Here is a 21,507-nt window from a genome sequence, read left to right as displayed (position 1 = left end):
GTTGGTGAATTCTCAAGATATATCTCTTATAGGGTTAGGGTTCTGCGCTTTCGTATTGCAATGACGTTTTACGTTGGTGCCTTGTCATCATAGCATTGACTTCGTCCGAAACATCCAGCTTTCCTAGCCAAGGTCTCATATTCGAATCACCATACCCAGCCGGTCGCTATGCCACTGCACTTTTTCTTGTCTCGCATTTGCATCGCTTGATCACACCGTGATTTTGGATTATTGGGGGTCAATACGATACGCATCTGAACATGTCGGAACGCCAAGCAGAGGCCCACCGGCTCCTTTCGGAATACCCCAAGACGGCAGCGCCGGGTGTGAGCTTGAAGCCGGTGGCGGGACCGGCATTTCTGCGAAGAATCCCCAGAAGGTCCTCGCACTCGGTGGCATTCGTTTCCATCGCAACAGTGGCACTATTGTCATTATCCCTCTTATTTATAACTTGTGCCTCGCCTGCGGCATGGACCTGGCTGGCCACGACCCTCAATCCGTCCCTGCACCATGCCGAGACGGGAGGAGCCGACAGTGGTAACGGCGGCGCTGCCGCCGACCGCTACCTGGTCGGTGTGGGCAAGGCGGATATAACCGGGCCAGTGGTCGAAATAAATCTCATGGGGTACGCAGACCCTAATCAGGTTGGCTCCGGTCTCCGGCAGCGACTGTACAGTCGCGCCTTTATTGTCGGTGACCTGGCACATCCGGCCGACCGTTTCGTCTACTTGGTTCTTGACACCCAGTCTGGCGACACGGCAGTCCGCTACGGCATTATATCAGCGTTGCAGTCGCTTGGGCCCGAATATGCCCACTATGGCCACCACAACGTCGCAGTCACGGGCACTCACTCTCATTCTGGTCCGGGCGGATGGCTCAACTATCTCCTGCCACAGATCACAAGCAAGGGTTTTGATCACCAAGGCTACCGTGCCATCGTCGACGGCGCTGTTCTCTCCATCCGCCGGGCACACGAGAGCTTGACCCCTGGCTATCTGCATGTCGGAAAGACCAAGGTCGCCGGCGCCAACATCAACCGCAGCTTGTTTGCATACCTGGCCAATCCCGAGACGGAGAGGAAACGCTACAACGTCAGTTCGGAGGACGACGGCTCCGTAGAAAAGGAGATGACACTGCTCAAGTTTCAGCGCGCATCCGACATGCGTCACATTGGCATCCTCACATGGTTTCCTACGCATGGCACGTCAATGCTTGGCAACAACACTTTGATCACGGGCGACAACAAGGGCGTCGCCGCGTATCTGTTCGAGAAGAGCATGCGCTCTGAGATGTCAGCCGCGCCTGACGTCAACTTTGTGGCTGGTTTCTCGCAGGCCAACGTCGGAGATACGAGCCCAAATGTAAATGGGGCCTGGTGTGAGGATGGCTCGGGTCAGATGTGCACCTTCGAAAACAGTACTTGTGCTGACGGCAAGGCACAGGCTTGTCATGCCAGGGGTCCATTCTTTGGCAGGGACGACGGCGGCACGGCATCCTGTTTCGAGATTGGGATGCGTCAGTTCAAGCCCGCCCGTGCATTATATGATAAGCTTCTGCGCAGCGAGGGCACTCGAATCAGGGGTGGCATGGTCAAGTCTTTCCACATCTTCCACGACATGTCAGGGTTCAAGTTTGCACACCCAAGGAATAGCTCCAAGATTATACGCACCTGTCCCGCAGCGCTCGGGTATTCGTTCGCAGCTGGGACCTCGGACGGCCCTGGAGTTTTCGACTTCACCCAGCACGATGGTGACTCGTCCAATACAAGTCCAGTCTGGCGGGTCGTGTCAAGCATGCTCAAGAAGCCTTCAGATGAGCAGATTGCCTGCCACGCTCCTAAGCCAATACTTCTGGATGTCGGCGAGGTGTCTCGTCCATACCAGTGGACCCCCAATATTGTTGACGTCCAGCTGTTTAGGGTCGGCCAGCTAGCTATCATCGTCAGTCCCGGTGAGGCCACCACCATGGCCGGAAGGCGCTGGAAGGAATCGGTGGAAAGGGCCTTTGTAGGATTCCTCGACAGTGAAGGAAACGATGCAGACGGCAACGAAGACAGTGACAACGAACAACTCACCCCTATAGTGGTTCTCGGTGGGCCTGCTAATTCATACACACACTACATTACGACGGAGGAGGAGTACGGCATTCAGAGATACGAGGGCGCCTCCACACTCTATGGCCCCCACACGCTGGATGCGTACATCAATGTCACATTGTCGCATCTGCCTTATCTCTTCGCTCATGGAAAGCATTTGCCGCCGCACCATGACGATCCATCTTCCTTCCCACCAGACAACACCAACAGATCCTTGTCATTCATCACAGGGGTTGTGAGGGATGGAACTAAACCATTCAAGTCCTTTGGAGATGTTTTGAAAGATGTGTTCAGTGATCAGGAGGCGGCAAGGCCGAGGCTGCATTTTCGCCGTGGAGTAGATACGGTGCGGGCCGTTTTTGTAGGTGCAAACCCACGCAACAACCTCCGACTCGAGGGGACTTTTGCATCTGTGGAGAAGCTGGATGTTGCCGGCGGCTCGGTTTGGAAAACGGTACGTAGTGATGCCGACTGGACTCTTGTGTTCCGATGGCGAAGGACAAGCGCCGTGCTAGCGACTAGCGAGGTCGAGATCAGCTGGGAGACGGAGTCTTGGGCGGACCCAGGCATGTACCGGCTCCGGTATTTTGGGGACTCCAAAAGCCTTGGGGGTGACATAAAGCCTTTTGAAGGGACCAGTAGCGTTTTTGTATTAGTATGATCAACGGGGTTGTTGTTTGACACTCTTCTCCTGTTTTGAAGCTGGCTTTTCGAGACATCTTTTTTGATATTCGTGCGTGCGATTCCAACGGTTCCATCTGTCTGCCTTGTCTGTTGAGTGTAACCCATTCACTTGCTCTGCTGGAACGAACCCCTCAGCTTTGAGATTCAAGGTGGTATTCTTCCCCTAATCAACTGTAACTTTTCTACAGGGAACACTTCCAGATCGTCTGGTCATGGTAGAAACCAGTGTCTCCCCAACGAGTTGTTGTCCACTTGTCCTGTACGTCAGTATGGAGAGAGTCTGATTACAATATCAAATCCAGGAGGACACCTACATTCATGTTTTCCTGCCATCGCTGCCCGTTGTACCAGAAGAGGGACGTCTGATTCTTGTGCGGCTCGACTACAAGAGGGGCCGGAAGGGAACTGCGAGCAAAGGTAGTCCTGGAGCCCCAATGAATCGAGTGGGCGACGGAGATGACCTGGTCGCCTATATTTCATGCCGAATTTCAGCTGAATGTTTTTTTTTTACAAGATTCTCCTTTTTTTTCCAAAGATATATAAAAAAAAAGACATTAACAAAAGCCTACATATGTTATTGATGACAAGACCACCCATGTCCTGTCCGTTCTGAGCCAGGACCAGCACCAGGTGACAGTCGCCCTCGGGTAGGGTATTGCAGTTGACGTAGTCGAGAAAATTGGGGTCGTCCCGAGGGTGGATGTTTGCGCTGCCGGCCTCGGCGGTGTCGCTGATGGGAACGCCGATCATGGCGGGCTTGGGGCCGTCGGGCACGGGATTGCCAAAGACCAGGCCGGCCGAGGCTGCCACGAGGGCGATGACTGAGGCGAGTTTTGGCATTGCTTTGTTTTACTTGTGCTTGGCCAAAAATTTATTTAGGGACTTGTAAAATGTGAAAGTGAAGGTAAAGCTCAAGCAGACAAAAGAGAGAAGGAAAAAAAAAAAAAAAGCTTACCTGATGAATAGCTGGTGTGCACGTGTGTGGCAATGAGGCATCTACCTGCCTGTGGTAACTAATGGCAACACCTTTATAAAGTATGAAAAAAGCTGCTATTTGCACATGCAATTCACCCTGTTTTTAAAGGGTCCGCATGGAATTTGTGCAGCAGTAGGAAAATCAACTTGTGCCATATGTTGACCGTGCCCTACAAGAGCGTCTATAAGCTTTGCTTTATTTTGCTTATATTCTAGCCTTCGCGCGAGTATACTTGGGCTTGACTGGAATCCTAGGGTGGTTCCCTGCCAAAGCTAGCCCCGTGATCTTCTCTAGCTCGTCCACGGCCTCGAACGCGCGGCCGAGATTGACCTTCAGAGTGCGAAAGCCAAAGGCTTTCCCCGCCTTGAGGTTCTCACCAATGTCGTCGATGAAGAGCACATCCGCAGGCTGCACACCTTGCGACCACCCTAGTGCACCGTCGGCATCGCGCTTCCTCGCATTTTCCCTAGCGAACTGATCGACCTGGTCAAGGGCGTACTGAAATGCCGCGCGGTCGGGCTTGCGCAGGCCGACATGCGCAGAGGATACAAATACGTCAAACATGTTACGGACTGGATGGCGGGAGACGCCGTTCTCGTCCGGGTCGGCCAGGGGATGGCCGGCAGGGAAGATGACCGTATTGCTCAGCGCCGCCATGATGTACTTGCCGCTCGACCTCAGCTTCTGCAGGGCTGGGAGCATCCACGGGTCGGGCCGTTGGGACACAGTCATCATGTCGTTGAAGAGCCACTCGCCGTCCACTTCCGGAACCGGTGGTATCTCCCGCGGGAGGCTGGCATCCTTGGCCTGCTGTGATCGGTAGAAGGCCGCCCAGCGTTCGGGGTCCCGCAGGTCCTTGTTGAAGCCGGCGAAGAAGTCTGCGTCCATGGGGATCAGACCCCTTTCGAGCTTGTGCCAAAACCCATTGGGAGCAGATTTGGAGATGGAATAGTTTACCCATCCAGGTGGGATGCCCTGACCGAGCTCATAGTCGAGAATTGCTTGAAATGGGGAAACGACCTTGGGGACAAAGTCAGACCTATAACTTTATATTCATGTCGCCCAGCAGGCCACTACTCACCCGCGCAAGTACTCACTTACACAAACACCTCCAATGTCGAAAAGGAGAACTTTTGGCTGCGGCTGCGATGCGAAAGCCATTGCAGAGTTTAGTTATAAGGACGTGTGGCCTTGGTTGATATGTAGAGCTGCGTCGTGGTGGCATGCAAAGCACACAAAATTAGACGATGTAGATACGAGTGGATGTTATGCCCAGTTTACGTTGAGCAGCATTTGGAGATAAAGCGACTTCTTCTCACAGAGCACCAGCACCTATAAAGGGCAAGTCGTCATTGTATACCTCGGCTTCTTGACCAAGGTGACCCCACCAGCGTCCAATTCTTGGTGGAGCCCCAAGTCACTCATTGATTGGTCAGATCACGTGTTGGTCCCCGACCAAAATCCAAACGCGGAGCCCTTGCTGAACGGCGAGACTAGGGTTGCGGGGCTATTATCGCCCACCAGCGGAATTTTAGAGGGAACTTTTTTTTTTCATATTCGTTCCTTTCTTCAGCCAAAATCGACATTTTCGTCAAAGACCAGAGTTCGTGACAAAGTCCCGCGGGCCAAATCAGTCAAGATGGTGAGTTGATGCACAAAAGCGCCTGGCTATATCTTTCGAGGCCACATTCGACCCTATTTTCACCCAATGCCATGAGCATAACCGAGCGCCTCTGGCGGTGCAAGTTGGCAATGTGAAGAAAAAAGAGTCAATGCAAGATGCTTCGGAAGAGGGAGACTTCTGAAGCGCAAATTGCTGACTCGATGGATTTGAAACTGGCAGCCTTTCCACAAGCTTGTCAAGAACAGCGCGTACTACAGGTGAGTCTATCAAAAAGACTAGAGAATAAAGATGACATTGGGCAAAGCAGTCTCGGTTTTACTGACAGCAGCGCGTCTCCCCCTTCAGCCGCTTCCAGACCAAGTACAAGCGCAGACAGCAGGGAAAGACCGACTACTATGCCCGTAAGCGGTTGATCACCCAGGCCAAGAACAAGTACAATGCGCCCAAGTACCGCCTGGTGGTGCGCTTCACCAACCGCGACATCATCATGCAGATCGTCACCTCGGAGATTTCTGGTGACAAGGTCTTTGCTTCGGCCTACTCCCACGAGCTCAAGGCCTACGGCATTACCCACGGTCTGACCAACTGGGCTGCCGCCTACGCCACCGGTCTGCTCATTGCCCGCCGTGTCCTCAAGAAGCTTGGTCTCGACGAGGACTTCGCCGGTGTTGAGGAGCCCGAGGGTGAGTACACCCTCACCGAGGCTGCTGAGACCGACGATGGCACCCGCCGCCCCTTCAAGGCCTACCTTGACGTTGGTCTTGCCCGCACCTCGACCGGTGCCCGTGTCTTCGGAGCCATGAAGGGTGCCTCGGACGGTGGCATCTTCATCCCCCACTCCGAGAACCGTTTCCCCGGATACGACATTGAGAGCCAGGAGCTCGACACCGAGACCCTGAAGAAGTACATCTTCGGTGGCCACGTCGCCGAGTACATGGAGACCCTCGCCGACGACGACGAGGAGCGCTACAAGAGCCAGTTCCAGCAGTACATCGACGAGGACATTGACGCCGATGGACTCGAGGACATCTACACCGAGGCCCACGCCGCCATCCGGGCCGACCCCTTCAAGAAGCCCGAGGGTGCCGAGGCCAAGAAGTCCAAGGAGGAGTACAAGAAGGAGTCGCTCAAGTACAAGACCAAGAAGCTCACGCTGGCAGAGAGGAAGGCTCGCGTCCAGGAGAAGATTGCCGAGCTCCGCGATGCCGAGTAAGCTTATTGCTTGCATTGGCGTTGTGTTTGTATGACAGCTTGGCATGTTGTGGGTTTGGCATTTGCTATGGTCGGGAGGGTTCACGGTTTGCTTGTTCAGCTGGCGTTTTTGAGGTTTCCAAAAGACTGGAACGGTGGGACTCTGGGTTTCTCTACAATTTACGAATCAGAACAAAAAGTGAATGACCAACCTCGTGACCTCGTTGCTCTTTGCGAACAAGAACATTTGCCATGGTTTGCTATGTTTCATGGCAGATCGTAATAGCCTGTTACAAAAAAACAATTCAATTGTACGGCAGCCATATCCACCCCGCCTTGATGTACAAAGCCTGTGGGACCTCATATGTGGTACTTGGAGCCTTGGACAGAGTTGGACTTGCTGGGTCCGGTTGTCAGGTCTGACCATGAGTCAAGGAAGCCCTGGCGGGCAGTGTCCCCACTGAAGCCCTAGCCTAATCTATCTAACTATACTTATTCGCTACCAAGGCATCTGGGTACTACATACTTGATACCAGCTTATATGTTTGGGACATCAGCCAGAGACCCTCCCTGTACACTTACGGAGTTTGGGCAGTGATATCGTTTTCTCTAAGGCAGAGGACAGCAGAACAGAGCAGAGCAGAGCTTCCAAGTTCCATTAATCCAAGCACCGCCCAGATTGAAGTCTCCATCCGCATTAACGGCAATGAGCGCATTTCAAAGGCATGACTAAGGTAACCGTACTGACAATACTGTCAACCTATGATAGAGCCAATGATAAGAAAGCCCTGGGGTAAAATGGCCAAGTCCGGAGCAATCGGCTCACCCGGCTACGTGGGTGACAGATGAGACGATCAGGTGTCACTTTTTATGTCCAACAGCCTTGTGCCTGAGAGTATTTGTTATAAAACCGAGGCTGCCCTTTTGTTCTGTTGCCTTGTCCAGCAAAAGTGGCCTGGAATCAGAATAAATCTCCCACTGTACCTAGGCAAAGTAAAGTGGTGCGGAATGAACAATGAACAAGACCGTGCGCGGCAGGGCTGCCCCGACCGCCGGTTGAACTTTAATACATGATCAATGCAGATGGGGCGCACTGATTGACGTCAAATTTTTATGCTATTCTCCTTTGTTTTCAACAAAAAAAAAAACAAAGAGGAGAGGTATATGTTGTCCAAGTTAGCATAATTTTGGTGAGAGTTGCACCTGCATTTATGAAACCTCTGATAACAAAGGCTTATTTATTGATATTTGGGGACATTTTGGAGAACAAAGTATCAAAAGACCCTACCACGTGGTGCAGGCAGCTGAGGGTTTCCCGGCTCTTGGTTGGTGGCCCCCCCAGCTTTGGCAAAGGTGAAATCTGGGGACGTCGCCCACTAGAACTAGCGCAGTAAGCACCCTCCGTGAACTCCGCATGAAATGGGCAACTTGCGTGACGCTAGCTGACGGCCAAAGTAACCTGACAGATAGAAGACGGGCCACAACTCAATAAGCTTCGCCATCGGACAAATTGACGCTACGATCGACTGACCCTCTCAGGTCCGTCGCCACCCAATCAATCCAGATACCTCAGGTTAGGAACTGTCCCATCCCTTGGGTGGTGTGGTTCACTTGTCTGTACATCAATTGTCAACATACCTACCCATCAAATTTCTATCCGATCTTCGTCAAAACACACCGCGCCAGAACAGAGACATACACCATGGCCATAGCGGACAAGCAGACTATCGCATGGTCGTGATGTGCCGTGGGTCGACAACGGAACCCCACCTGTAGCACGCCCGGCCATCCTTTTTTTGACTTTTTTCCCTGCTAGCCAATTTATCTTGGCTCCGAAATTGCAGCTTCCTCTTGTGATACTCCCGTCGATGAGCTCGAATTCAGTTTTCTTTGACCCGACTCGACATATTCCAAGCTTCCGACGATAGTCCGGCCCAGGAGCAGGGCAGGCCGTCCGCCACCGTTGTTTGCATCCGCCCTCAACTCGACCGCTACACTTTGCCCACTTCGATATGGAGCATTTGCATGGTGTTGATGTTAGTTGGATGACCCATGGGTCTCCAAGAGGTATGGGCACCTCTTTGGCTGCAGTTCTGCCTCGCGGTCAATGGAAAAGAAAAAGAAGAAAATAAACTACCCACCAATGTTGGAGAAACCCAACAGAGTCATGTCAGCCCGCGAATCCAAGATCGTGTTACGTTTGCTTACATGGAACTTTTTGACTTGTAGACAAGGCCGGCCGCACCCCGCAACGACGAAATACGATCCATTCGACGAATTACACATCGCCCGACACCAAGTCCACATCCTCAAAGTCCAGCCATGACGGCCAGGCACCAGAAACTCCGACAACATCGTCAAGTCCACGGCCAGTCCCGGGGGCCCGTCCAGGTTCCGCCGGATCCGATAAGCTGACAAATGGGTCCGGCACCCCACCCCAGCCGTCGCCACAACGCCGGGGCTCGTGGTTCTCCAACATATCTTCCAAGTTTTCGAGCAGTAGCAACAGCAACGGTGGTGCGAACGGGAACAACCAAAACTCGCCACAGCCTGGCACCACACCGCCGAAGCAGACCGAGATGACCGTGCCCAGGGCAAATCCCGTCAAGAACGCGGTGCTACAGCATGCGACTCGATACGAGGGCGACGGACCCTACACGCCGGCACCACCCAAGGCAAGCCAGGCAGGGCTGCTACAGGTCTTGCGCCGGTTGTCGTCCTCCAGCAACGGTGGCAGCTCGTTGAGTGGCTCCACGTTCAACAAGAAGAACCACGGACTGGTGGCACGGCAGGTGCTGAATGTTGATCGGAACCGGGAAAGATGCGCCCTGGCGGAGCTCAACCAGGCGAAGCTGCGCAGAGTTGCCTTCTGCGTCGACGTTGAGATAGCGCCGATGCCCAAATATACCGAAGGCGACGGCTCAGCAAAGAAAGCCCCAGTGGCACCCCAGCCCTCGAAGAAGAAGCCGCTTACGGAAAAGGGAGAGGGCGAGGCGCTAAAGGTATCGCGGTCAAACGAGGAGGCCAAGCCAAAAGATGCCAATGATGTCGATCGCATTGCGAAGGCCTCTGAAGCCAAGGATGTGAAGAAGGCTGTCGCTACCAGTCCATCTAAGGAGCCTGCCGCAGCACCTCCGAAGGGTGGCTCTGATACCAAGAAAAAGGAGAAGAAGAAACGCAGTGAAGAGGAGAGAAAGGCAAGAAAGGAGAAGAAGCGCAAGCTCGCAGAACTCAACGGCCAAATACCTATGGAAATTTCAATCGACAGCGACTACGATTCGTCCGGCTCAGCAACAGGCGATAATAATGCACCACCGCGGACACAGTCGGTGCCGACAACAAACCCTGTGCGCATATACCGCCGCTGCTGTCAACTACGAGAGACTCCTATCCTGAAGAAGATCACGGAGCAGCTGTCTAATCCTAACAATGTCACGGCCGGCGGCGTTGTTGAGAAATTAGACCTCGCCGGATACTGGCTTCACTTGTCTGACCTCGTCACGCTAGGGGACTATCTGGCCGTAGTGCCCATAAAGGAGGTCATATTAGAAAACTGTGGGCTGAACGACGAGGGATTGCGGGTGATTCTGTCCGGATTGCTTGCATCGAGGCGGTATCGCAGAAGAGGTCGTAAAACAACAAGACCAGACACACCTAACGGCGAATCCGAAGCAGCAGACGCTCAAGGTGGCGTCGTGGAGCGGCTAGTACTTCGGAACAATAAGATTGGACCGGAGGGCTGGAAGCATCTGTGCTTATTCATATACATGTGTCGTTCCATTACGCAGTTGGACATATCAAACCTCCCTTTGCCGCGGCCAGCATCATCGGCCGGCACTCAAGCCAGTCATCACCACATCACAATACCGGGCATGGCGCGGCCCGCTTCACCTCCGCCGTCGATCTGTCAACTCCTATCAAGGAGCTTGACTGAAAGATTGGCGGGCTCAACCCTTGAGCTACTCAACATAGGCGAGACAGCGCCAGACATGCAAGAGTTTGGCACACTCATGGATGGCATCATTGCTTGCAAAATCAAGCGCTTGGGTTTGGCGCACAATGACCTCAATGCGGATGGCGTCTCGCAAATTAAAAGATTTATATCCAGTGATTTTTGCTATGGGTTGGACCTCGGGGGCAATGATTTGCGGGATCAACTAGACGTGCTGGCAGACGCGTTGCCCGAAGATTCGTCTCTGTCTGTGCTGAGCTTGGCAGAGTGCAATCTTTCACCGCAATCCCTTTGCAAGCTCTTCTCTAAACTCGTCAAGCTCCAGGAATTCCGCTTCATCGACCTTTCTCACAACCAGGACCTTTGCCGGTCAGAGCCCAGCTGCATTTCTCTGCTCCGAAGGTATGTTTCTGCTGAGTGACTTAAAACATCCATCCTCATTCTACGCCCAGTCGCGCTAACAGCCCCCTCAGATACTTGCCCAAGATGACTGGTATGAAGAGGATTCACCTTGCCGATGTTTCGATGAATTCAGAACAAGCGATCGCCCTGGCAGAAATACTACCCGAGGTACCTGGACTAGCTCATATCAATCTACTCGAGAATCCGGAGCTCTCCAAGCTGGCAGACGCCAAGACCGAAGAAAGCCAAGAAGAAGCTTGCGCGTTCTATGCTTCCATGTTGGCCGCGACTAGAGTCAGTTCGAGCATTGTAGCAGTCGACATGGACGTCCCAACGGAGAATTCTGGAGAGATAGTCAAGGCTATGGCCAAACAAGTCGTGGCGTACTGCTTGCGCAACATGGAAAACCTACCCCTCAACGGTACAAACGGTGTCGACACAGCCTCGAGACTAGATCTGGAGTACCCTGACGTACTTCAGCATCTGGTCGGCCATCCTGAATTCGGACCAGACGCGATCGACGATGACAACGAGGCGGCACCTGATGACGACTATGTCATTGGCGGTACAGGAGTGGTGAAGGCGCTTGCATGCTGTCTCAAGAATCGCGGCGACGACTCTCGACGGCCATCGGGCGAGTTTACCCGTAACGGTGACACACCGCTGTTTACAGAATCGACGGCGACAAGCCCATTATTACGGCCAACCTCGAAGAAGCTGCCTCGTGTCAAAAAGGCCAAGGACATGTCGAAGCATCTTCTCGCAAGCGCGAGAAAGATTCGACAACGGCTGCAGCCTGCCATGGCCAGGGCAAAGCTCACCTCGACCCACAGCGCGCAAGATGCACACGCCTACCAGCGCCTCTTATTCTTGGACAGAACTCTGGACGGCATCATCAAGCGTTTCGAAGACGAGTTTCCCGAAACCAGGGAGCCTGCGCCGGAAGATGAGGCAGAGACGGAAAGCCTGGAGACGGACCCCGATGCTGCTGTGCCCTCTATGGCGCTGTCAGGATCGTTCGGATCTGAGGCAGACCGCGCCACAAGCGCAATCATATCAGATGGCGAGGACGAAGATGAAGGCATCGTAGTGCATCGGCCGACTACCATGTCGCGGAGCAGCTCAATGCTGTCCATCACCTCCAAGGGACTCACCGAGGAGGAGGGACGGGCCCTGCGAGCGGGCCACAAGTTCCGCAGCAGTTTCACCCGGCAGCAATTCGATTTGGTATCGTGTGCAGTCGAGGAGATTGAAAAAGACCCCAACCACGCACGCATGCTGCTCGGGCTTATCGAAGATCTGGGCAACGAGGAGCTCGATCGGAAAGTTGCGGCCCAGGGAGTTGTTGCGGTGTTCAAGCAGGATAAGGAGTTGATCCAGGAGCTAATGAGGGCACAGGATCCGGAACACTGGGAGAGGTTTGTGGAGTCTCAGCACATGGCCAGAGCAAACGTGAAGGTGGAAGAAAAGGGCTTGATCGGAGCAGGTGACGAGGTGGCTATAGTTGACTAATTGTTTGGCATCGCCCTGCGCGTCGATTATTACACGACTACCCCTTCCTCACAAGGGAGCTTGGCATCTCGTTCTCTCAACCAACTACATAACCAATTATGTGAAATACTTTTTCCCTTTTTGTATGGTGGCAAGATCTCCTTGTTTTTGTTTTGCGAACATGGGACTGTACACATAAAGGCGTATATACATGTCGACCTGGAGCCTTTGGAAAGCATGCTGCTCTTCCTCATTTGTTGCTAGGGCTGCTTTTTTGTTTGAACAATTTGGACTCGGCAATGTACTACTATTATCTCGGGACGCCATGGACAGAATGTTGGGCAAGCTTCACTTGCTAGGTGAACTCAAAGAACAACCTACGATTGCGAGTGATCTCCTCGGCGCAGAATACCCGGACCGCTGTATCACCTCACCAAAGCAGATTTGCTCGGAATCTTGCATGATCAGGCAACGATCGAGCACTTAATTTTTTGCACCAAAGGTCTGGAAGCATGAGTAAAAAAACCGACGGTCAAGGCTTGGTGATATTCCTTTTGGCCAACAGACGGGTGCCAAGGTTCCAAAGATTTGGACCCTTTTTCCTTTCTGTGAAAAACAACGGTATCTGTCGGTGATTTTAATTGCAAGGTACCTACTTTTTTTTCTTCTTTTTTTTTTCTTTTTTTTCTTTTTCTCTCCGACTTTTTCTCTCGGGTGATGAGAATTTTGGTGCAGAAGCATAGAAAAAGCAAAATTTCTGCATTGTTCAGCCGTCGGCACAGCTGAGATTCGGGGTGACAAAAGATTGGGTGGAAGGGCAATTTACTTCTGACGTTGACGTCCCGCTACGTTGTCTATGTGCTTGTAGTATAAGATCTTCTCTGGTCGCAACGGGGGAAATTACCATTTAATGTCTACTGGGTGTTACTTTGTAATTACAGTACTTGCAGTACTTGACCAAGCAAACCCCCAGGAACCCACTCACAAGCCGACTCCCGTTAGAGTTCTTTCGTCCGATCATTACTTTGGACAAAGTGCCTGCTACAATGGAGAGGGGCATTTGAAAGCTGCAAAGGGGTTTCGGAAAGGGAGGGGGGGTAATCTTGTAGGCAGCTAGCTGTACGCTGGGAATTGGTCCCGATTGGGACGCCCGCGGGAATGACATTCGCCATCCATCTGCAGGTACCCATTTGCGACTTGTACCCACCCGCTTCCCGGGGCGGTGCAAAAAGGTCAGACGTCTCAGCCTGACAGGTAGCAAGGGGAACGTAGCTTCCCTTGTGCTTTTTTTCTTCTCTCGTTAGGTGGGGGGTTCGAACTTTCAACCCAAACTTCGACTTTTGCGGCAAGGCAAGCCTTAATTTGCAGGCTTGGGGCCTGTCATCTCGTTGTCGCATTCACTAAAAATGATATGCTCTTTTTAGGTTTCGTTTTCTTTTTTTTTCTTCTTTTTTTTCCCTTCTTTCAGATTACTGTACATTTTAGCGACCATGTTCGATTTGCAAGCCACTTTACAACTTGACACGGAGAGCAGCTCCATTACAACCACTCAATGAACGAAGCGCGAGGTCTCCCGTTTGCGACAAAACAGTGGCGGTATCTATACAAGGTTTTCCCTTTTCATTTCCCTCCTTCTCTATCCCTCTTTTAATTCTCCCTATTCGTTCTTGAAACAATGGTGACCAGGCAACCTCTTCGTCCAAAACGCATAAACTCGATCCCCTGCAAACCGCGCATCGCCTGGCTTCGCCCCCGTCTCCCCCCCCAATAGTGTACAAGCCCACCGGTGTCAAGGATGGACCCATGGCCCGGAGGAGGGCTTGGGTCGACAAAACCAGAATAACATGGCCAAGAACCACCAACTTTAAACCCATCGCGTTAACTGGGAAAGACCTGGGTAGGCCTCACTGGGCCACTGGCTGAGGGATGGTTTGGAACGATTGGCGAGAGTTTTTTGGGTGTCGACAGGGGAGGTATTTTCCGCGCATTATGATGGATCTTTAACGAGTGTTTCAAAGGTCTTCGCCTTGCCTGGTTTAGGTGTGATCCATCCAGCAGACCCTCTTTTCTTTTTTTTCTCTCTCGTTCTCAATTACGTAGTCTTTCTCATACACCAACCATCTCGATTTTTGTTTCTATGAATTTTCTTTGACGACGATGCTTTGATCTTCTTGACCGGATTGAGATTGGGTACGAGCGCGCCCAGTTTCTCCAGCGGACCGTTTGGACAACGAGCACTCTATCGATTCTATTGACAGATGTGTGTTTGGAGGCGTGGCGGAAACAATCTGTTCACCGTGCTTAATGACAGGAAGTATCCTTGGTCCGTTCTTCAACCGTTCATCCGGAACGCCTGGATGGCGATTTGGTTGGTTGAGTTCCAAATATGCAATATATCACAAACCCTCCAAACAAAGCCTTACCACAGGTACCAGAGTTGGTTCGCTATAGTACTACGTGGTAGGTGCGGTCCGACAGCCACATACCAGAGGCGGCGCTTAGAAGCCCGGCTGGCTTGTCCACTCAGTTGGCCACTATTGATTCGAACCGTCGTGGCTCAGTCCGCCACGAAGATCTGGATGAAACTTCTGAATCTGGTCATTGGACGGCGCGTTTATTGAGAAGGGTGAAGAACACCCCGCAAGTGGATTTTTCTATATTTTTTTAATCTTTTCTTTTTTGTTCTCAAGCTTCAAATATCATTTTTATGCTATGCCACACACCCTGCTCTTTTTTTTGCGCAGCAATGCGCAGGGAAAAGGAGGAAATAATATCGTCATGCCGCGCGTGGGGGAAAAAAAAAAAAAAAAGAGGCTGTCAAATATTTCCGTAGCCTACCATATAGCCCAAATTAGCTAGGGTCATGGGATCTTGCTGGTAAAAAGAAGGCTATAAAAAAGTAAAATATGAAAAAAATAAGAAAGGCAGTGCCCGTCGAGTGACACGCAAAATGACAGACATGTCGGCCTGCCTTGGGACGATCGGGAAGCTGGATGCCGGAACCCAGCGATTCCTGGCACGTTCGAGGTTGCAGTAGTTGCATGGAAGATGTTGGTTATAGGCCCAGTCATCCTTGCTCATCGCATTCATCGGCAATTTTTTTATGGAACCAATTCTGACTGCTGCTATCTCTGCCAAGAGCGTAGACATGGGTTGTCTCCTTATTGTACGGTACAGTACTTTGTGTTTTGAAACCTGCAAATGGGCTGCTTCCCTCGATCGTGATCGTAGAGGGCTACAGTTCATGACAGGGAAGAGTCCAACCAGCAGTCAAGGGCGGCTCATATAAACCCTGGTTCGCTCCTGGTCGAGCTTTCTAGACAGGGGCCCGCAACGGCGGGGAACGCACTTGGGCATTGTGAGTGGGTGGCGCAAAAGAGCCTGCTCAACCCCATCAGACCGGGGCAGGCTGACCATCCAGTGATCCTCGCAGGGATGTCTGGCCGAGAGTCTAGTTTCGAGATGGACGAGGGCATGGAGGAAGCTGCTTGAGAAAAGACCTTTTGGTACATATCTGCGCTCAAGTCCAGCTTTTCCTTGTCGTCTCTGTACCTCCTCTATCTGATTTACCTCTTTTTCCCCTTCCTTTCTCCTTCGGTTTCCTACTCGTAGGCTCACTCGTTTTTAACCTACTTACATTCATTTCTTGGAACCTTTTCAGCCTTGTGGCTGTGAAATATTTTGTCCCATTTTCTATTCTAATACTCCCTTCTTTTATTCAAACACTTTACCCCACAGTCCTTTATACTATTCTTTTTTCGTCCGAACGATATTTGACTTGGCAAGGCCAGCTTCTTGAAATTATTGGGGCCATAACGAAACATTATCGATCGTGACATTGACAGCTTCCCATATAAATGGTGTCTTTCTTTTCATAAATACGCCTTGCCCAATAACAGAAGCAAGGCTTTCAAACAGGATGGAGGTTGTTGTATCTTCTAGAGACGATGGCGCGTCGGAGGTGATGCAGGAATGGACTGAGGATGAGGAGGTGACACGGATTCGGAGGTTAGTGATCTAGGCTAGGCCGAATCAGAGACCCGGATGTTTATAGCAGGTGTTGGCGGGCAAACGGGCTAACGAGAACGCAAAAAAAAAAAAAAGGATGAAATCCGGCGAGTGGATGGGTTCCTCCCCGAGGAAGCCCACTCACGATAGGATGAGGAGTGAAGCAAGTTCGGCACACATGAGGCACTTTCAAAGCGAAAAGACCAAGGGCAGGCAAACAGTTAACTGGCCATTCGCGAGCGTCACGAGCGAGTCGGCGACCGTTATATCGACCCCCGCCATGCCCGACTTCCCACTGCGGAGGAGGAGACAGACATGGCAGACGCCCGGCATAAGGGATAGCGATATCTTCAGCGTCGATGGATCCATTGTTCCGGACTATGTGAGGAACTACATTCGGGGAGAGACGCCCGAGTCCCTTGCCAAGAAACGAAAGAACAACGGGCGCTTGGCCGAACGCGACGTCGAACTCAACGAGGACGGAATGGGCCACAACCGCCTGCAGTCAAGGGCGGGTGAGCTTGGTTTTGGGACTGACGACGGCGGACACTCCACGATCGGATCCGACATGAGCGGTGACGACAGGCGCCATCTGATGCGAGGGGCCGGTGGTGACGACCGGGGGAATAGTGGGTCATGGGGGAGCTTGGCGGGAGGCTGGAGGGCCGGAGTTTCGGTGAACTTGCTCATCGCGTTTATCGTGTTCGTCGGCAGTCTGGCCTGCTTCATGATAGCCCTCGCCGGGAGCCAACCGGCAAAACGGCTGCTGACCGACGGGGCAAGCATTTTCAATGGGTCCTGCGCCGAGGCGTCCGGTGTCAGCTATGGCCTGCATGCGCTTGTCAACGTCGTGGGGCTTGTGGGCATCGCTGGTGCCAACTACGTCTTCCAGGTCCTCACGAGTCCGACACGTGCCGAGGTCGATGCTGCTCACGCGAAGAAGCAGTGGCTTGATATCGGTATTCCTTCGCTGCGTAACCTGGGACATATTGCTCCCATGCGGAGTGTGATGGCCATGGTCCTTGTGCTGGTGGGCGTAGCATCACAAGTAATGTAAGTCGGATATCTCGACATGGCTTTTTTTTTACTTACAAGCGAGCAAAAAGAAAGAAGGAAGAAAAAGAGGGCTGACACCACCGGAAACAGCTATAATTCATTAATCTTCACGTCTCAGGCCGGGGTTGGATACAACCTCGTCTTTGTAACAGAATCGTTCTTGACCGGAGCCCCATTCAGCAATGCAACATCCAACAACGCAGGGAGGCTGGGACGCCTCGACATTCTCTCACTGCAAGACCAGGCCAGCCGCAACCAGCTGGTAAACATGACGGCAAGCGACTGCATCTTACGGTTCAGCGGCAACTTTGACACAGAATACAGCTCCGCACTTTTCGTAACACGCCTCGACAACCCGAGCAACTCGCTCGTCCAGACCGCCAGCCCAGCCTCTTCGGTCCGGTTCGGCGTCAACCCGGTGGCGGCAAAAGCCGTAACGGCCGACTCGGCTCCAATCAACCCCGATTCCGTGCTGTTTTGCCTGGCTCAGCGGGCATCCACCGATGCCAAGACGTGCAGCGTGGTTCTCAACGGATCTCTTCTCGGGCTTGTGGTGCTTCTCAACTTGGTGACCCTAGTTGTCACTGCCCTGGTCCTGTTCCGGACATCGAGGGTTTCCAAGCCGCTCGTGACGCTCGGGGACAGTCTTGCATCGTTTCTCCAGGTGGCGGACGAGACGACGCAGGGTTCTTGCCTAATGAGCAAGACGGACGTGTTGCAGAAACGCTGGGGTCTCAGGGAGATCAAGTACTGGGTTCCTACAGCCCAGTACTGGTTCCAAACTGCAAGCCTGCCCCGCTGGGTGTTTATCTGCTTCACATGGACCGTCATGACGGGTCTCACAGCCTCGGCTCTGGCAATGAACCTGTCGCGCAAAGGCGAATCGTCAACAGACCGGCCTCTGACAGCGCTCGGCATGGCTTCGGGAACTGCAGTGTTTCCGCTTGCGTCGGACGTGCCGGCATTGGGCGCGTGTCTGGTTGCTGCACTCCCGCAGCTGCTGCTAGCCGTGCTGTATCTGGCCACCAACAGCCTCCTGACCACCTTCTACTTGAGCCACGAGTCGGCACTCTACGCATCCGGAACCCCCAGGCCCCTGCGCGTATCTTACCAACCGCAGGGCGACCAAACCACCAGCCTCTTCCTCACGCTCCCCCGTCCGCTCTCCTGGGGTCTTTGTGCCGGCTTTGGGGGCATGGGCTTCCTGCTGAGCCAGAGCTTCTTCGTCGTGGCCGCCAAACTCGACGGCATGACCGGCGGCGACAGCATCGACGCCTCCTCGGAGATGGTGGGTCTCGGCTTCAGCGACACGGGACTCCTGGCGCTGCTGGCCGTGGTCGTCGCTCTAGGGGCCGGAGTGATGGGCATGAGCCTCCGGCGTGCGCCCGGAGCCACCACGGCCGACGGGCAGGCGGCGGACAACCCACTCGTGCTCGAGGCTGGGAGCTGCAGCGCCGTCATCAGCGCGCGGTGCCATAACACGGAGCCCGACGAGCCGAGCGACGTTGCCGCGAGGAAGCTGATGTGGGGAGTCGTCTCGCCCTTGTTCCGAAACGGCATGGAGGTGGCCCATTGTGCCTACTCATCGCGTGGCGTTGAAAGGTTAGGGATGACGACTGGCTATGCATGAGCCCAAGTTGTGAATATCCCTCCCGTAAAAAAACAAGAAAAGAAAATAAAACGTATACTTTCTTGCGTAAACTTTTTTTTTTTTTTTGGTTTTTCTTTGTACACCTTTCTTCTCTATGTCACTCCTTATTCCTTTTGTCTTTGTTTACTCGGTTCGGAAAAGGCAGGGAACATATTTCAGGCGCTACGGCTGGCACGCAATAGCAAGCAAGGAAAGGTGTGGGTGTTGTGTGGGTTGTTGGGTTTTTTTTTTGGCTCTGGATGGGAGACGGGAGTTCTTGGATAATTACTTTGCAGGGCGTTGGATTATACCCGGTATGGAAACCATTGAATGGTTAATTTTGCCACCTTTTTTTTTCGCTACTTTTTATTGTATTTTCATTTACTTATTCCTCTCTCTTGTTTTCTGGACAATCGAGACAAGAGAAAAGAAGAAAAAAAAAATACAGAAAGAGTTGGTCCGCACCAATCTTGCATGATTTGGAGAAAATGCGTAATCAAGGCGACCAAAAAAGACACCACATCCCTCAACGCTGACGTGCTTGCTCTTGTTTGATTTACAATGCCCTTTTGTCAGTAAGGAGGGCCGGGCCACCTCTCACCTGGGCGCTTGATACTCAGTGGTTGGTCGTAATTAATGGGTCGCTAAAAAAAAAAAAAAAACACCGCAACCCATCAGGCCATTCTCATGTCGGCGCTGGCCCTGGTGGGCTGATGCGTTTAGAATCGGGGCTTGCGTGATTGGCTGGGACCGCTCGCGTGTGGGTAGCGGGACTGCCTAAACCGGCCGCGGCGGACGAGAATCGGTTCGGTTCGGACTGGGGATGGGCTGTTTTCGAATGGGGATCTGCCTGCGCCTGGCCTGTTTGTGTGACTGGGGACCGTGGGGCCAGCGGTGGTTTTGTTTAGTCCTGGGGTTGATTACCTTTGTTATTAGTACTACTTGGACTGAAATAGAGAGGGAGAAGTCTGAGACTTTCAACAAAAGTTGCTCGAGGGGGGTCTCGTCAGGGTTAATGATTCCTGCCGAGTGATGGTTTTATATACCGTCTGCTCCCCGCACCGCTGTCCCTCTTTTTGTTTTTGTTTTTTTCCCATCAGTACCACTTTTACTCGCTGTTCGGCTCAACTCACTTATACGCCTGTCACCAAGGCCCCATCGACTATTGTGCTCGATCTAAATCAGAAGCACTGGGTCAATATAAATCACAAAAAAGCTTCTTTTGAGTCGACTTTCAACAGAGAACGAGCAAAACAAAAACAAAACCAAAAAAAAGAGGATATATCGATAATAAGAACAATAAACAAATACCACCAACAAAAAAAATACACAACAAAAACCGCTTCCAAAGAATAAACTAAAAACCATGTCGCCCTCGCCATCCATGTCCGCCCACTGGGGCAAGCAGATCTACGCCTCGTGGCGCCAGAGCCGACAGGGCAGCGGTGCCACCACCACCACCGCTCCGTCACCGGTCCCGAGCCCCCTCGCCTCGCCGGCCGGCTTTCCGGAGAAGCGGTCCATGGACAGCGACCGCAGCAGCACCAGCGGCTCGGTCCCCATCACGCGCCAGCTGTCCAACTCGAGCTGGTTTGGACGCAGGTAATGAGAAGAGGAAGGGGATAGGACCAAACCCGGATTTCTGTTTTTCTTCTTTCTCTTATTCTTACTTGATGCAACATGGTATCAGACAAATTGTCTCGGTCCCAGGGCAGCAAGCGACAGCCGCACGAAAAAAAAGATTTGTTCGCCGTTACGTCTTTCTGGCAGGGCAAAGCAGCGTCTCGGATGAAAGAGAAAAAAAAAGAAGGGGTTCATCAGTACTGTCGTGGGGGGNGGGCATATGCGAGGCACTGGATTTGCTTTTTTTTTCTTTTTCCTTTTCTGTTTTCCTCAACGAAATCTAGTTCCCTTGCACGCCTTTTGACATATAATGCAGCATTGCTTTTCTTTGCGCACTATATCTATTGTTTTCTTTGGTTTTTTTTTTTCCACTATCTCATCATCAGCACACACTTCAAGATACCCCTTCATTTTGTCATATTCAAAAATCGATTTTGTAATCGAATCAACATCAGTCTTACTGATCACTAGTGGCCCATTCTGCCTAGGTTTCACGTAGGCGGCCCTTCGGGAGCGGATAAACACCCACCAATAGGGTCCAGTAAATGCCCCCCCAAGGACGACAAGATTAGGAGCGGTGATGCTCTCGAAGCTGTGCCCTAGATCATAGCCAACCAGGAGGCACGGGCTGTTTTGGTGATCCATGCTTGATGCTTCTATATTCACGTATGCCGCCCATAGCAGAACAACAAATCAAAGAATAATGAATGTATGCGTCTGTCTATAAATGACGTTTGAAAATATAGAGGAAAACAACTCTTCCTTCCAACCCGCT

General features: G+C 52.3%; 9 protein-coding genes across 9 annotated transcripts; 5 read left to right on the top strand and 4 right to left on the bottom strand.

The window, feature by feature from the left end:
* Positions 1-260: 260 nt before the first annotated feature.
* On the top strand, positions 261-2,756 carry PpBr36_01678 (uncharacterized protein; the record flags this gene model as incomplete). Its single annotated transcript, XM_029888862.1, has 1 exon — positions 261-2,756. The coding sequence occupies one exon, from the start codon at positions 261-263 to the stop codon at positions 2,754-2,756; it is 2,496 nt and encodes an 831-aa protein (XP_029752002.1).
* A 307-nt stretch (positions 2,757-3,063) lies between these two features.
* PpBr36_01677 (uncharacterized protein) lies at positions 3,064-3,619 on the bottom strand (the record flags this gene model as incomplete). Its single annotated transcript, XM_029888861.1, has 2 exons — positions 3,064-3,248; positions 3,349-3,619. The coding sequence occupies 2 exons, from the start codon at positions 3,617-3,619 to the stop codon at positions 3,064-3,066; spliced, it is 456 nt and encodes a 151-aa protein (XP_029752005.1).
* Positions 3,620-3,959: 340 nt separating this feature from the next.
* PpBr36_01676 (uncharacterized protein) lies at positions 3,960-4,916 on the bottom strand (the record flags this gene model as incomplete). The annotated part of the gene is made up of 2 exons (XM_029888860.1): positions 3,960-4,775; positions 4,857-4,916. 2 exons carry the CDS (start codon positions 4,914-4,916, stop codon positions 3,960-3,962), a joined length of 876 nt encoding a protein of 291 aa, XP_029752004.1.
* A 618-nt stretch (positions 4,917-5,534) lies between these two features.
* On the top strand, positions 5,535-6,592 carry PpBr36_01675 (uncharacterized protein; the record flags this gene model as incomplete). The annotated part of the gene is made up of 2 exons (XM_029888859.1): positions 5,535-5,636; positions 5,735-6,592. The coding sequence occupies 2 exons, from the start codon at positions 5,535-5,537 to the stop codon at positions 6,590-6,592; spliced, it is 960 nt and encodes a 319-aa protein (XP_029752007.1).
* Positions 6,593-8,582: 1,990 nt separating this feature from the next.
* On the top strand, positions 8,583-12,436 carry PpBr36_01674 (uncharacterized protein; the record flags this gene model as incomplete). Its single annotated transcript, XM_029888858.1, has 3 exons — positions 8,583-8,637; positions 8,800-10,924; positions 10,996-12,436. 3 exons carry the CDS (start codon positions 8,583-8,585, stop codon positions 12,434-12,436), a joined length of 3,621 nt encoding a protein of 1,206 aa, XP_029752006.1.
* Positions 12,437-13,926: 1,490 nt separating this feature from the next.
* On the bottom strand, positions 13,927-14,289 carry PpBr36_01673 (uncharacterized protein; the record flags this gene model as incomplete). Its single annotated transcript, XM_029888857.1, has 1 exon — positions 13,927-14,289. One exon carries the CDS (start codon positions 14,287-14,289, stop codon positions 13,927-13,929), a length of 363 nt encoding a protein of 120 aa, XP_029752009.1.
* Positions 14,290-15,376: 1,087 nt separating this feature from the next.
* On the bottom strand, positions 15,377-15,927 carry PpBr36_01672 (uncharacterized protein; the record flags this gene model as incomplete). The annotated part of the gene is made up of 2 exons (XM_029888856.1): positions 15,377-15,546; positions 15,765-15,927. Coding segments are annotated over 2 exons (333 nt in total), but the record flags the coding sequence as incomplete, so codon positions are not given.
* A 407-nt stretch (positions 15,928-16,334) lies between these two features.
* Positions 16,335-19,109, top strand: PpBr36_01671 (uncharacterized protein; the record flags this gene model as incomplete). The annotated part of the gene is made up of 3 exons (XM_029888855.1): positions 16,335-16,423; positions 16,520-17,476; positions 17,570-19,109. 3 exons carry the CDS (start codon positions 16,335-16,337, stop codon positions 19,107-19,109), a joined length of 2,586 nt encoding a protein of 861 aa, XP_029752011.1.
* Positions 19,110-20,475: 1,366 nt separating this feature from the next.
* PpBr36_01670 (uncharacterized protein) lies at positions 20,476-20,715 on the top strand (the record flags this gene model as incomplete). Its single annotated transcript, XM_029888854.1, has 1 exon — positions 20,476-20,715. The coding sequence occupies one exon, from the start codon at positions 20,476-20,478 to the stop codon at positions 20,713-20,715; it is 240 nt and encodes a 79-aa protein (XP_029752010.1).
* Between the last annotated feature and the right edge of the window lie 792 nt (positions 20,716-21,507).

Source organism: Pyricularia pennisetigena, chromosome 2 (assembly GCF_004337985.1).
Source record: "Pyricularia pennisetigena strain Br36 chromosome 2, whole genome shotgun sequence".
Lineage (NCBI taxonomy): Eukaryota > Fungi > Ascomycota > Sordariomycetes > Magnaporthales > Pyriculariaceae > Pyricularia > Pyricularia pennisetigena.
This window is presented reverse-complemented; position numbering and strand designations above follow the sequence as displayed.